Source organism: Labrus mixtus, chromosome 14, assembly GCF_963584025.1.
Source record: "Labrus mixtus chromosome 14, fLabMix1.1, whole genome shotgun sequence".
Lineage (NCBI taxonomy): Eukaryota > Metazoa > Chordata > Actinopteri > Labriformes > Labridae > Labrus > Labrus mixtus.
Genome location: NC_083625.1, coordinates 23,685,658 through 23,697,794, shown reverse-complemented (window position 1 = coordinate 23,697,794; position 12,137 = coordinate 23,685,658). Strand labels below are relative to the sequence as shown.

General features: G+C 43.3%; 1 protein-coding gene across 2 annotated transcripts in view; it reads right to left on the bottom strand.

Moving 5' to 3' along the window:
- Positions 1 to 12,137, bottom strand: part of cltca (clathrin, heavy chain a (Hc)) — a 39,239-nt gene that overhangs the window by 3,854 nt on the left and 23,248 nt on the right. Inside the window, exons 9-29 of one of the 2 annotated variants that reach the window (XM_061055888.1) lie at positions 11,537 to 11,689; positions 11,075 to 11,197; positions 10,343 to 10,480; positions 10,073 to 10,237; positions 9,767 to 9,947; positions 9,147 to 9,310; positions 6,624 to 6,749; positions 6,377 to 6,519; positions 5,168 to 5,402; positions 4,942 to 5,064; positions 4,709 to 4,854; positions 4,428 to 4,611; positions 3,816 to 4,008; positions 3,074 to 3,231; positions 2,720 to 2,992; positions 2,300 to 2,617; positions 2,016 to 2,147; positions 1,175 to 1,285; positions 909 to 1,079; positions 598 to 819; positions 393 to 413 (exon numbers count right to left, since the gene is read on the bottom strand). In XM_061055888.1, coding sequence (XP_060911871.1) covers positions 393 to 413; positions 598 to 819; positions 909 to 1,079; positions 1,175 to 1,285; positions 2,016 to 2,147; positions 2,300 to 2,617; positions 2,720 to 2,992; positions 3,074 to 3,231; positions 3,816 to 4,008; positions 4,428 to 4,611; positions 4,709 to 4,854; positions 4,942 to 5,064; positions 5,168 to 5,402; positions 6,377 to 6,519; positions 6,624 to 6,749; positions 9,147 to 9,310; positions 9,767 to 9,947; positions 10,073 to 10,237; positions 10,343 to 10,480; positions 11,075 to 11,197; positions 11,537 to 11,689 — 3,480 coding nt within the window. The remainder of the gene's footprint in view (positions 1 to 392; positions 414 to 597; positions 820 to 908; positions 1,080 to 1,174; positions 1,286 to 2,015; positions 2,148 to 2,299; positions 2,618 to 2,719; positions 2,993 to 3,073; positions 3,232 to 3,815; positions 4,009 to 4,427; positions 4,612 to 4,708; positions 4,855 to 4,941; positions 5,065 to 5,167; positions 5,403 to 6,376; positions 6,520 to 6,623; positions 6,750 to 9,146; positions 9,311 to 9,766; positions 9,948 to 10,072; positions 10,238 to 10,342; positions 10,481 to 11,074; positions 11,198 to 11,536; positions 11,690 to 12,137) is intronic. The other variant, XM_061055889.1, reaches the window with a different exon arrangement.

Sequence of the window (12,137 nt, the reverse complement as noted above, 5' to 3'; positions counted from 1 at the left end):
GGCGTAAGTCCGATTCGATTTTGAAGAATGGATGGAGGAGAAGACCATGTATAGTCAGTAGGTTAAACGTACTTTTAGCCACTTCATTTGTGCTTTTAATATTTCTCTCTCTTATCCGTCACTTGATCCTCATATACAGGAGTCAAACAAATATTTTCAGACTCCATCCTTTACAGAAATTTGATTAGCATGTGTCCGTTTATCAGATTAACAGATAATATGTAATCACTACTGACTGTCTCATTTTCTTTCAACACAACATATCAGTCAGCCTGACAGTTTCTCAGTGACTGTGTCCAAGTGAGCGTGTAGCTAAAACCATGCACACTCAAGGCCACAATGTTTCGAGCTAAATACTTGAAGATCACAACCAGTGCGTTTGAACTTTTCACCTGTTCCTGAACTGCGTCAACCTGGAGAGAAGAGGTGCAGCATAGGAGAAAAATATGAAGAGATTTCTCTGTTAAGACTATCACAAAACGTTGAGTATCTTTCAATCAAACTGACAATCAGAACAGGAAGGAAGGACGTTAATGAGCCTATAGCATTCATTCAAACAGGCATGATGATATCACTGATGGTGCGAGTCAGACCCACCTTGCTGAGGTACTCCCTCATGACCTGAATGAAGTATGGCATAGAAAAGTCCATGATGTTGTGCCTCCAAGCGGTCTCCAGCACCACATCGGGCCGCAGCAGGTCGTAGCAGGTGAACAAGCAGGCGGCGAAACACTCCTTCTTGTTCTCCTGCAGGAACCAGGCCAGCAGCTCCTCCGCCAGCTCTGTGTCCTTGGACTCTGATGCGTACTGCATGGCATCCTGCGGGAGAGACAGCACTGACAGGTTAAGGGATGGTCAAGAGGTCAATCTGTGAAAAAAACAGTCAACGTTTGAGGGCAAATCGTCACCTTGTAGAGCTTGTCCTTCTTGCAGAGCTCCACACTCTGTTTCCAGCGGTTGTTACCCTTGAAGAGGTACGCAGCGATTCTCCTGAATTCGATCAGCTCGTGTTTCTCCAAACGCTGCGCCAGGGAGATGTTGTCAAAGTTGTCGTAGGCATCTATTGATGTCCTCAGTGCCTAATGAGTGTGAAAGAGCGAACATTACATTTAAAGAATTAAGACATTTATCGAATAAAAAGATTTGAACAAAGCGGTGTTCGAGGCTCTCTCACCTGATAGTCCTCCTCTGTGATGAAGAGGTTGTTAAGTGCTTCATTGACTGACTTGTTGTTGTGATTCTGTACTGACCGCAGGTACGGCTTGACCAGAGGCAGCTGTTTCACCTGTGGATACACGTGTACAATCATCAACTCGATAGCCAACTTTTCATACAAGTTTCTCCTCAATTTAAACAGAAAAGATTGAGGACATCTGCAGATAAGGTTGTTTCTAGATCTTTCCATGTAGGAGCTGACAAACGACCAGGTCTGTAATTTTTTCAATAAAACAACTTTGATGGAATTAAGAATATGTCAAGGAAATGGTCAAACACACGTTCCTGGTGCACAAAAATATTTGTGAGCCAGTTTGGAGAGTTGCAGGTTTGTAGTGATCCTTAGTCTCTCCATCAAAGCAAGTTTTGCATCTCCTGAGTCGCAGCCACAACATTACTGTCTTCATTTCTGATAGACGGTACATGTTGAATTCAAACGGCTCTTTAAAGTTTTAATGTGAACTTTCTTACTTCTCTCAGACAGGTTAAAATTAACTATCGCAAAAGAAAAATCAAGAAAAAAAATAATGTAGGAACGCCTGTCAAATCTAAAGTGATAGTAACAGTGACGTAAACATGGAGCATATTTCATGTATCAGTCCATGCAGGCTAGAGGTTTCTGTTTCAGGGGCGAGGGATCTCAGTCACACATGGTAAACTATTCACTTTTTGTTTTATTGAATGAAAATAGGTGGAAATGCAAATATAAACTGTTCAAATCAAACACTCTTTAACATACAGAAACAGGAAATTAGTATTACAGCTCCCTCCTTATCGTTGAGAGAGAGATTCAAGTGTACCTTGCTGAAGAAGTTGACAGCGCGGGAGTGGTCCAGTCTGGGAGAAAGCACGATCAGCAAATCATTCAGTAACAAGGGCTTGAACTCCAGATAGAACTGGGTGGCTTTGTAGTAGAGCTCCACGTTGGCCACCTGCACAGAGAGCGAGAGACGGAATCAGTCATTGAGGTGAATACTGAGAGCAACATGATGATGTTACTTTTTGCAATAAGTGTGAAAGCCCTATAACAATCAAAATATTGAAATAGTCACAATCTGAGAATGAACATGAAGTCAAACCAGACCTTAGTGATGATGTCCTTGAACTGTCCCTCCTTCCAGGCATCTGTTGGGTGGTTCATCATGGTGATGATGGCGTTGTCAAACTCCTCGTACTTGTCGTACAGGAAGACGAGCTCGGCCCACAGGTGAGCCTGCTCCGCCGCTCTCAGGACTTTGGGGATGTTGACTCTGGACCAGAAGAGCTCCAGGTGCTCCCTCATCTTCTGGGGCTTGAACTTGGAGTAAAGGATGGCGAGCTCTGTGAACATGCCCATGTGAGCGCGCTCCAGGCCCAGGGCGGCCTCCAGCATGGTGATCAGCTCCTCAAAGTATCCACGGTCCTGAGGGAGGGAGGATGGAGTGTGGGTATTTAAATACCTACATTTTAAAATCGCATGTCTCACAAGTGTAAAGTATTCTCAGTTTAAAACTTTCCGTCTTACCTGGTAGTAGTTGATCAGCTCCTCCAGCTCGTCAGCGTGCACCACGATGTGGAGGCCGCACATCTGGGCCAGTCTGAACTCCTTCCCATCCACGCAGGCGAAGCACACCTCCTTCCAGGTGCGGGTACTGTTGGCCTTGCGGGCTCCGTCCACAGCTGCCTGATACTCTCCGAGGTGCACCAGAGTCGAAGCAAGACGACCAAAGTTGGACACGTTGTTGTACAGCAGCTTAGCAGCGTCGTACATTTTCTCATCGTAGCAGCGGTCACCGACCTGCATTCAGTAAAGATATTAAACGTGAGTGTCTGACCTGATAACTTAATCACAAGGTGTTGTAAGAGAGCGGTGGCTTACCTGTTGGATGTGGGCGTTGTTCGGTCCGTTGATGAACTCCTCGAGCTCAGCCAGGCGGTTGGTTTTGGCCAAAGCAAAGATGAGCTCTGTCTCCACGTAGGACTCGCGGGCCTTCTTACGAGCCATTTGAAGGAACTTCACCAGGTCCTCCCAGTTACCTGGACAACATGGACGGAAATGTTTAGCTGCTGTATTTCTGAATCACTCTAGTCTTTAAAACGCTGTTTTAGTCTGCTGTTTTTCTTTTACACTGGGGTCTGGGGAAACGGCATTATAATCATGTGCATGTCCTATACATCTGGCAGAACTGACTTAGAGGTTAATAGTGTTATTTATAAGACTTTCATGAAAGCTGAATTATCCAAAAAACTAGGGCTGGGAATATTTGTGGTCACGATCTAAATTTTTACACAAATTGTTTTTTTCCCCACTTCATCAAAAAAAACCCACATCCATAAGTGAAAAGAGTTAAAATCACTGAATAAAGCATATATACATTTAAATGTTGTGTTTTTCTGACTCTTGTGTTAGAAAGATGACTCATGTAGGCTGATATAGGAGTGTGTGTGGTCCTGAACTGATTTAAAAAAAAAAGGAACCAAAAGTCTACTCCTAAAGCTATACAAGCTGTTTAAAATACTATTTTACATAATGATTTTGAACATCATGGAATATGACAAATTCTGAGTGGGCTGCATCCCCAGCCGTCTATTCTCACTGGAGCACAAACCGGTCTCCTTACCGCTCTTATCAGCAGCCTGCACCACCTCCATGTATGCGGAGGGATCGTCAGCTTTGATGTACGAGTCGATGGCCTCTTTGACCAGCTCCTTCTGCAGCTGAGCCTTGGCCAGCTGGCTCCACACAGCCGGCTCATTGCAGCGCTCTGCAAACTCGTAGGCCCGGTCCAGGTTCCCAATGTGCTCAATCAGCACCTAAGTAGGAAAAAATTCTTCAGTCAAAAAAGTATTTGTAACACTGTGTCGTAACAACATGCTACACGAGAGAGCATCAGGGACAAAACCAGCTTCAATTAATGGCAGTGTTTCCCCTACCATTATATTGGGGGGGCGGCCCTAAACACCTGACAGTGTCTAACAGGAACACTTGTTTTATCTGCTTCTCTCACTCATCAGAGCTTCTTAGCTTGTTTGACAAAGTGGAGATAGTGGTGCATTCATAATATCTACATACATGATTGAACCGTTGTGCTTTGACTTGTGACGACACCAGAGAAAAACTTTATTCCGCTCACTGGAGCCGTTTATTGACGAGCCTCTGAGCGTTGTGATTTGAGTAAATAGCTTGATCTGATATCTAACACACACTGGCTGTTTGAGAGGTGACGACTGACCTGCACAGCAGAGGTGTTGACGTCAAACTTCTTGAAGATGGCGAAGGCCTCCTCGAAGAGCTCGTTGCTGATGGCGATGTTAGCGATGTCAGGGGCATCATAGTTGTCCAGCCTGCTGATGTACTCCATCACACGGGTACGGTCCGCTTTGATCGCGGTCAGGATCAGCAGGTTCTGCAGATTTCTGTGACAAAGAGGAGCGGACACAGAATCATCAGCACACTTCAGATTTTTTACTCTTAAAATCACAGAAAACCATTCACCGTGTTTTATCTACACACCTGTGTTCGCTGAAGACAGAGTTGTCCAGCACGATCTTCTCCAGCAGCTCGATGAGCTCGTTGGGCAGGTCCGCGGTCATGAAGGCCTTGACTGTGACGGACACCTCCTCTGGGTCCTGGGTCTCTGACAGGGCAGTCTGCACCACCTGAGGTGAGAGAAATAAAAACTTAGAGAACACCAGGCAGATGTATGAAATTTAAAAAAAAGACTCCTCCTGTGTGGTGTATGTTACCTGGTCAATGAGTGGTCGTCTGAAGGGATTGGTCTCCAGCAGCACGCTGGCCCACAGGTCGGGGTCTTTGCGGCGGACCAGGTAGCGAGACAAGCTCTTGAACAGGGAATTCTCATTGCAGACCTGAAGGGAAAAGAAAAAAAATCAAGAAATGTTCTGTTAATGAACTAAATCAAAACAAAGAGTGAGAACTTAAAATAAATGAGTACAAAAATCTCCTCCTTACATTGATGAGCTCCTGGTCACACTGTCCCCTCTCGTAGGCCACACAGGCCAGGTGGGGGTCCCTCTTCTCGCAGTACTTTCCCACCACACGGCTGTCGTAGAACGGGTTCTCCCTCAGGAAGCGCTCAGGGTTGTTGTTGCTGTCAATGTAGATCTTGGCCAGAGCATTGTGGGTAGCGGGCTCCTCACAGCCCTCGTGGATGCGAGACTCGAGCCACGGCAGCAGCAGCTTCAGTCTGTGAGAGAGGAAGTGGTGTCAGAACTCTTTCGGGGAGGTCGTGTCAGAACTTGTTACTTTCCAAGAACACTACTCTGCACGACTATAACGATGGACCTGCATGCAAACTGACCCCTGCGTCTTTCTGCTTTGCTGAGTGACTGTTAACACACGGAGCACATTTCCTACAAATAACAGTCGGCCTTGAATAATAGCCGGGGGATGTGGCCAACAGAAACAAATGAAGGAAGGTCCCAAAAATAGCTTGTGAAAAAAAATCATCAAGGGTGGATAAATTCCTGATCAGCATGGCAACAAAGAAACTTCTGCATTTGAGTGAAATAAAGGCCTAAATTAAACTGTAACTTTGGTGGATAAATTCTAAAGTAATGGCAATGCTTTAATAATTTTAACATAGATTCATCTCCTCATATATGCTCTGTTTTGTCTTTTAAAAACCAACCTGACATTTTTTGGTTATGAGCATTTATGAAAAGAAGAAAAACAGAAATCACACAAGTTGCTTTGACTCTGTGCTTTGTTAAAAAAGGGGAAAGATAATCAGTCGGCAGTAGAAAAGTTGTTCCAGATTGTTTTAATGTTAAGAAGAAAATATCAATGCTGTTTGGGTTGTGATGGTCATTAATGTCCATGTGGTACGGTAGGTAGTAGTGGCAGTCAGGAACTTGCTAGCCCGCATAAACAGAGCCTTGGTCTGTAGAAGGTGGCCATGCTGTTTGGGTTATGGTGCCCACTTTTGGTATCAGTAGGGCATAAGTGGGATGATAGCCCTTTTGATCAGGGCTTATTTATCTTGTTTGAAACATGAGTTGAATTTGAAATCAGACAAAGCTGCAGCAAGAGGCTGTAAAATTCTCTCTCCTGATAACAAAGTTCTCAAACTGAAAACGTCACCAACAGCTGCGAGGAAAACGTTTAGAAATCTTTAGTGCTGTTTAAAATGTTTGGAAACACAGAGGTTGAATTGTTCACCTGTTCCTCTTTTCCACCTCAGCGACCAGCTCATCAGTGGAGAACTGTCCCCTAACCACCAGGATTAGACTCTTGATAACGTCCTCTGAGCAGTCCACGTCCAGGAGACCACCAACCACAACAGGCAGACGGCTTGGATTCACCTGAGACACACATTTTTAATGATTATACCCACGTATGTGATCTCTGAAAAACAATGCAGTATAATCGTCTTGTTGTGTTTAAAGGCTTCTCCATTGATCCTCACCTTCTGAACGTAGATCTCGATGTACTTCTGCAGGTTGTTGCGGTACAGGTAGAGCACCAGATCATGGACAAAGTCGAAACGGTCACAGACAATGATGAGCGGCAGCTGGTCGGTGAGTTTGGCTTCCTGTTGGTAACAAAGAGTAGAGGACAAGAGGTCACGATGAGAAAGATAGAAAACCAGACAAACGCTTTTCCATACGAGCCACAAAACATCAGCCAACAATCTGATGCAACTGTGTTGATCTCATACCTCCGCACTTATTCTTACTCTGCTGCAGGTATGACTATATTGTTGACAGGGGTGTCACGATTCTCCGAAATCACAGTTCAATTTGATTCTTTACCTCAAGATCATCCTTTTGACTTTAGCATGGACTTAAAGCTGTCCGCATGAAGTAGTTAATCACGATTAATTAGGGTTTGACATTTTTTATTTATTATCTCATGCTATTTTGTCCCTTCAGGCTCTCCGTAGATAGTCGTCCTCAGTGTCTCCCTGTAGTCTCAGTGATGTAAAAGAAGGACACTGCTGCATCTTTGAATGTCTCATGTCACTTTAACAAACTCTCAGCTGACGAGTCCATAATAATATCCACCTTATGACATCACACATTGACCTTTGTTACCATTCCTTTGAGCTGTTCGACCTCAGATTCGGATCCCTAACCACTTCCTGTTTCTGAGCTTAACTTCATGTCCTAACCTACCATCTACCAGAAGGGACTTACTTTATTTTAAAATAAAAGCACACAGCAAATAAAGTACTCTCAGTGTAAGACAGACAAAAATAAATAGAAATAAATTAAAAAAACAGAAAAATAATGGAGTTACAAAATTGCAATTTATCAAGATGAACTATTGCATTTTTTGTGATCACTTTTACTTTTAATATGTTAAATTATTTGACAGCCTACTTAGGTATCAAGCTTTTTTTTAATCACTTAAAAGTTACAAATGTGATTATTTCAAATGTTGCTACAGGTCATGTGTTTGGGAATCCAAAATTAGACCCAAGACTTTCTGATAGATGACGTTAGATAAGCGGAGTATCCTTTAGAGACGTCTTGAGAGGATTCAACATCTAATCTTGAGTTTTACTGGATATTGTAAAGAACAGCCTCCTGCCAGTTTAAGATCTTCTGTAAGCCCGTGTAACCAGCCAAAAGTTTACAGGGCTGTAAGTCTGCTGCATGTATTCAGTAAAAATATATATTTCCATCAGGCTTGTAAACGGCATAGGGACAAAAAACTAGACTATCTGTGCCTGTAAGCATCGTCATCACAGCATTTCAGTTAGCCTATCAAGCGATAAGGATTAGGGGGATGAAATACAAGGAGAACAGTTTGTTTTTAATTTCCCTGATCAAATTTCAAAGCTTATTTTGATTGATTGATTTTGGAATCAAAATGTTGACACCCAGTATTGTTGATGTTTGGTGAACTGTGCAGAATAGCATGGCACTGAAAATGAAATATAAAATATCATTTTCAATCTTAACAGTCGACCGTCCTTGTGTGGTTTAAAAAAAAAAATCCCACAACTAATACAATATTAATGAGGGGAAGTAAAAGGTTTGTCACTAAGACAATGTCACATTGAATATTAGTGTTTCACGTCAGAATCACAAGACAAAAGACCTCTAATCTCTCCTACCTGTACACAGTTTTCAGGTAGCCACTAGTCCTCTGTACCACAATGATAACACCGGTGTGGCGACACGCTGCTGCCTCCACACTCATACAGGATTAAAAAACTGGGATTGTGCACCTCATTGGTAACATCATAGAACATGCTGCACTGAATACAGGCTCCTAAGATGGGGCTACACGGTTTACACACATATACAACTTTAAATGTCCTCAAATATGGAGCACCACTTGTTCACCATTGACTGCAAATACACACAAAAACATCCACTGAATGACTAGAGCTACAGTATGCTCAGAGAGCTGTATGGATTTTGGTATATAAGCATATACGTCTCCATACAAATCCCAGTTTCAATCCTGGGCCGTAAGGTAAAGGGAAGGGGTGAAAGTTAGAAAAGAAACGGGACGTCCCGCACCAGAGGGAGGGTTAAATTTACCTGATATATGTCCTGCCATTGCAAAGGCACAAGAGGAAAAGCACAAAAAAATAACGGACTGCCATCAGGTTGGTGCTTTTCAACATTTAAAACCAAAACAGGCAAATTAGTCGGTCTCTTCTAGTGACAGTAATTGTGTTTGAATTCATAAAAAGGGGTCAAAGTCGATGAAATGCACGGAGCATTTTAAAGACTGACTTCATGAAATCAGAGCGGAATTAGAAAATTCAAAAAGGGCAACACTACAACGTTTTGATTTCGATTAAAAAACTGTTCAGGCAAGATTTAAAGATGACAACAGCTAGAGTAGATTAGGACCAGATGAGTAAAGTGTGTGAGGAAGAAAGAGTGACAGAAGTAAAAGAATAAAGGAGCAGGTATAGAAAGAAGACGCTGTCAGGGTTTGATCTTTTCTGCTGTCACTGCGGCTTCACCTTGAGGAAGTTCTTGACGCGCTCGGGGTCGTAGCAGTTGCTCTCCCTGCAGATCCTCTCCACCTCTTTGATCTGGCCGGTCTTGCAGGCAGCCTGGATGTATTTGAAGTGAACTTCGGGGTCCTGGCTGAAGTTCACAATGGAGCCCAGGAAGTAGAAGAGACCTGAGAGACACAGACAGTCACTTAAACACAGCTTCAAAAGAAGGGCAGCTCTGTCCACAGCTCCTCCTAAATACTGACAGCATCGTTGATTCAGTGATCGAACCTGAAAATATAAAACTGACACTAAATCGCAGCATTGTCTCTTCCCCTTGCTTAACCCTTATTCTTTGTTATTCCAGTGGTAGTACTAGTTCTGAACTTATTTTCCTCCAGGCCACGCTCTACAATCTATTGATTGTCCTGCCGCTGCTCTGGCCGGATCAAGCGAACATCTATCTAAGTTCAGAGGCTGGGGGAGGGGATGTGATAGATGCATTAATAAAACTACAGGAAGAGACACTCATTTTTAAACTGGATGCAAGAATTTAAACATCATCTCATGTAAACATTGTGCATTATCTCTAAAAGATTCAAATATCACAGTGACAGCAGGCCAGCACTAGTTTAGGATCTCACCTTCAAAGCTCTTGAAGGACTCAAAGAGCTCAGTGAGAGACTGCGTGCTGAGCTGTTCATGGTACTTGGAGGCCACCTGGACGCAGATCTGCAGGTTCTGGCGGATGTTGGCCGACAGCATCGCCCTGAGGCACTCCAGAGAGTCCTCGACTGACAGCGAGCCAAAGAAGTTCACCAGCCACTGGAGGAGTAGCAAGGATATGTGTTGACCATTAAGTTATCAGAAATTTTCACAATAAACAATTCAACTTAAACAAAAAATAAAAATCCCCCTTCTGTTTATTTCTCCTCCCCCATCCAGCCTACCTCTGGGTTGAGCAGGTGTGTGTGCACAACAGCACGCTTGATGTCGTAAAGGTCGGTGTAGTGCTCCAGGGCTCTTTGCAGAAGTCCCGCCTTCTCACACAGCTGGGCGATGTGGGCACGGTCATAGTTGGTGAACATCTGGTTGCCCAGGATAGCATCAGCAACCTGCATCCATGACAAAAAGTAATAAAAAGAAGTTTGTTATAAAAAAAAAAAGGAAACACAGCTTTATGAATGAGATCTGATTTAGTTAAGTGCGGATGTGTCAACCTGTGGAGCATGCATGAGGTTCATCTCCAGCAGGCGAGTCTGCAGAGGTCCCTCTGAGGGTCTGTTGTTCTTCAGAGCATCCAGGAGGAAGGAGGTGCACTGCTGGATCAGGTTGTACTCCATGAACACATCCACAATCTGCACAGACATGGAGGCATACAGGTGAGAATTGAAAATCAAGGAAGGAGAAGACCATGCTTATGTAGCTTTTGAGGATGCAACTCCCCCTTGGAAAGAAAAGATGCAAGAGGACCACATGTGTTTTTTAAGTTGCTTAAAAGTGAATTGCAATGAAAAGCTGAAAAAAGCCTACTTGTTTTAGCGTTAAAACTCTTTCACCCTCCTGGTAAAGCGCTTACAGCAGCACAGAAGCTGTGTCAGCATTTGACATTTGCAATGCAGAGAGTCTGCAGAGGCAGGAAGCAGAGGAAGAACTAGATTTCCTTTACACTACAGGAAAGCTAAGGTTCAAACACATGTCCTGTCATGTGACTTAGTCAAATACTTTGTCAGATTTCAAGGAAATTTTGGGGATGCACTTGTTAAATGCAGACATGGAACGAGTCAAAATGTACAAAGTGCTTTAACATACACTAAAGCAATTTTAGACAAAAGCAAAGGAACCCCAAACACTGAATAACCAAAACAACACAGGAAACCAACAGCAGAAGAACCCAGGTGTGTAAATCTATGCTGGCAGATAACTGGAAATCCCTCCTCCCCTCATCTGACCTGAGTGATGTCAGCCAGTGGCTCCTCATCCTGGACCAGCATCTGGGCAAACTGGAGGCCTTGTTCGGGGTTGATCCGCATCACGTTCCTCAGCAGGAAGATCCAGTCTGGAGTGTAGCCCACCTAGAGTAATAAAAGAAAAACAACAGATATTGTTTACCTTAAACTGTTTTGGCACTGCCTGTTGAAATCCATCTATAATTAGGACTATAATTGTCACATCATCCAACAGAAAAGTACTAGTCGATGCAATGCTCGACTTGCTTCCATTGCAGAGTCGAATGGGATAAATTCTTTGCATTTAACTGAAGTTTATTGGAACTTAATCTTAAAATGAAGCATTACAAAATATCTCTTCTAATGCATTCTTAAAGAGGTGTGCATTTGTGGTTTTGTGATGCATTTCTTTAATAGAAAATAATCATAAAGAGCTCTAAAATTATCTCAGCTGGACAGACGTACCTTCTTGGCGTACAGGACGATCTTGGGGAACTGACCAGTCTCTGCGAAGCACTGGATGACTTTATTGGGAACGTTGGCCCTCAGGTAGACACTCAGAGCCAAGGTGGGATCCACTGCCTTCACCAGGTCACCCAGTTCCTCTGAGCACTCCAACTGAAACGTAGAACAAGTAACATCAGCACTGGAAGCAATCCAGGGCCGTTTTAAAACAACGACTACGGTGATGTTACTTTACTTGGCTTCATATTTATTCCTCTTTATCATATTTCTGTAGATTTGAAGACGAAGCCTTGAAGCAGGCGACCCAGGTTCAAATCCGACCTTTGGCTCCTTTCCTGCATGTCATTCCCTAGGCTACTCTCTCCCCCAGATTTCATACTCTATCCACTTTCACATCAAATGAAGGCATAGAAAGCCCAAAAATAAACCTGTCACGAACAACAAAATAAACATGAGGAATATGTGTATATGCTAGACAACATTCAAATACCCTTATCTATATCAGTAAAGTATAAAGAGGCTTAAAATCCCACTTTCTGGGATTTGATTCTCAGGTTCTATTTTTTAATCATTGCTGCAGCATGGAACAGCCCAAAACGTT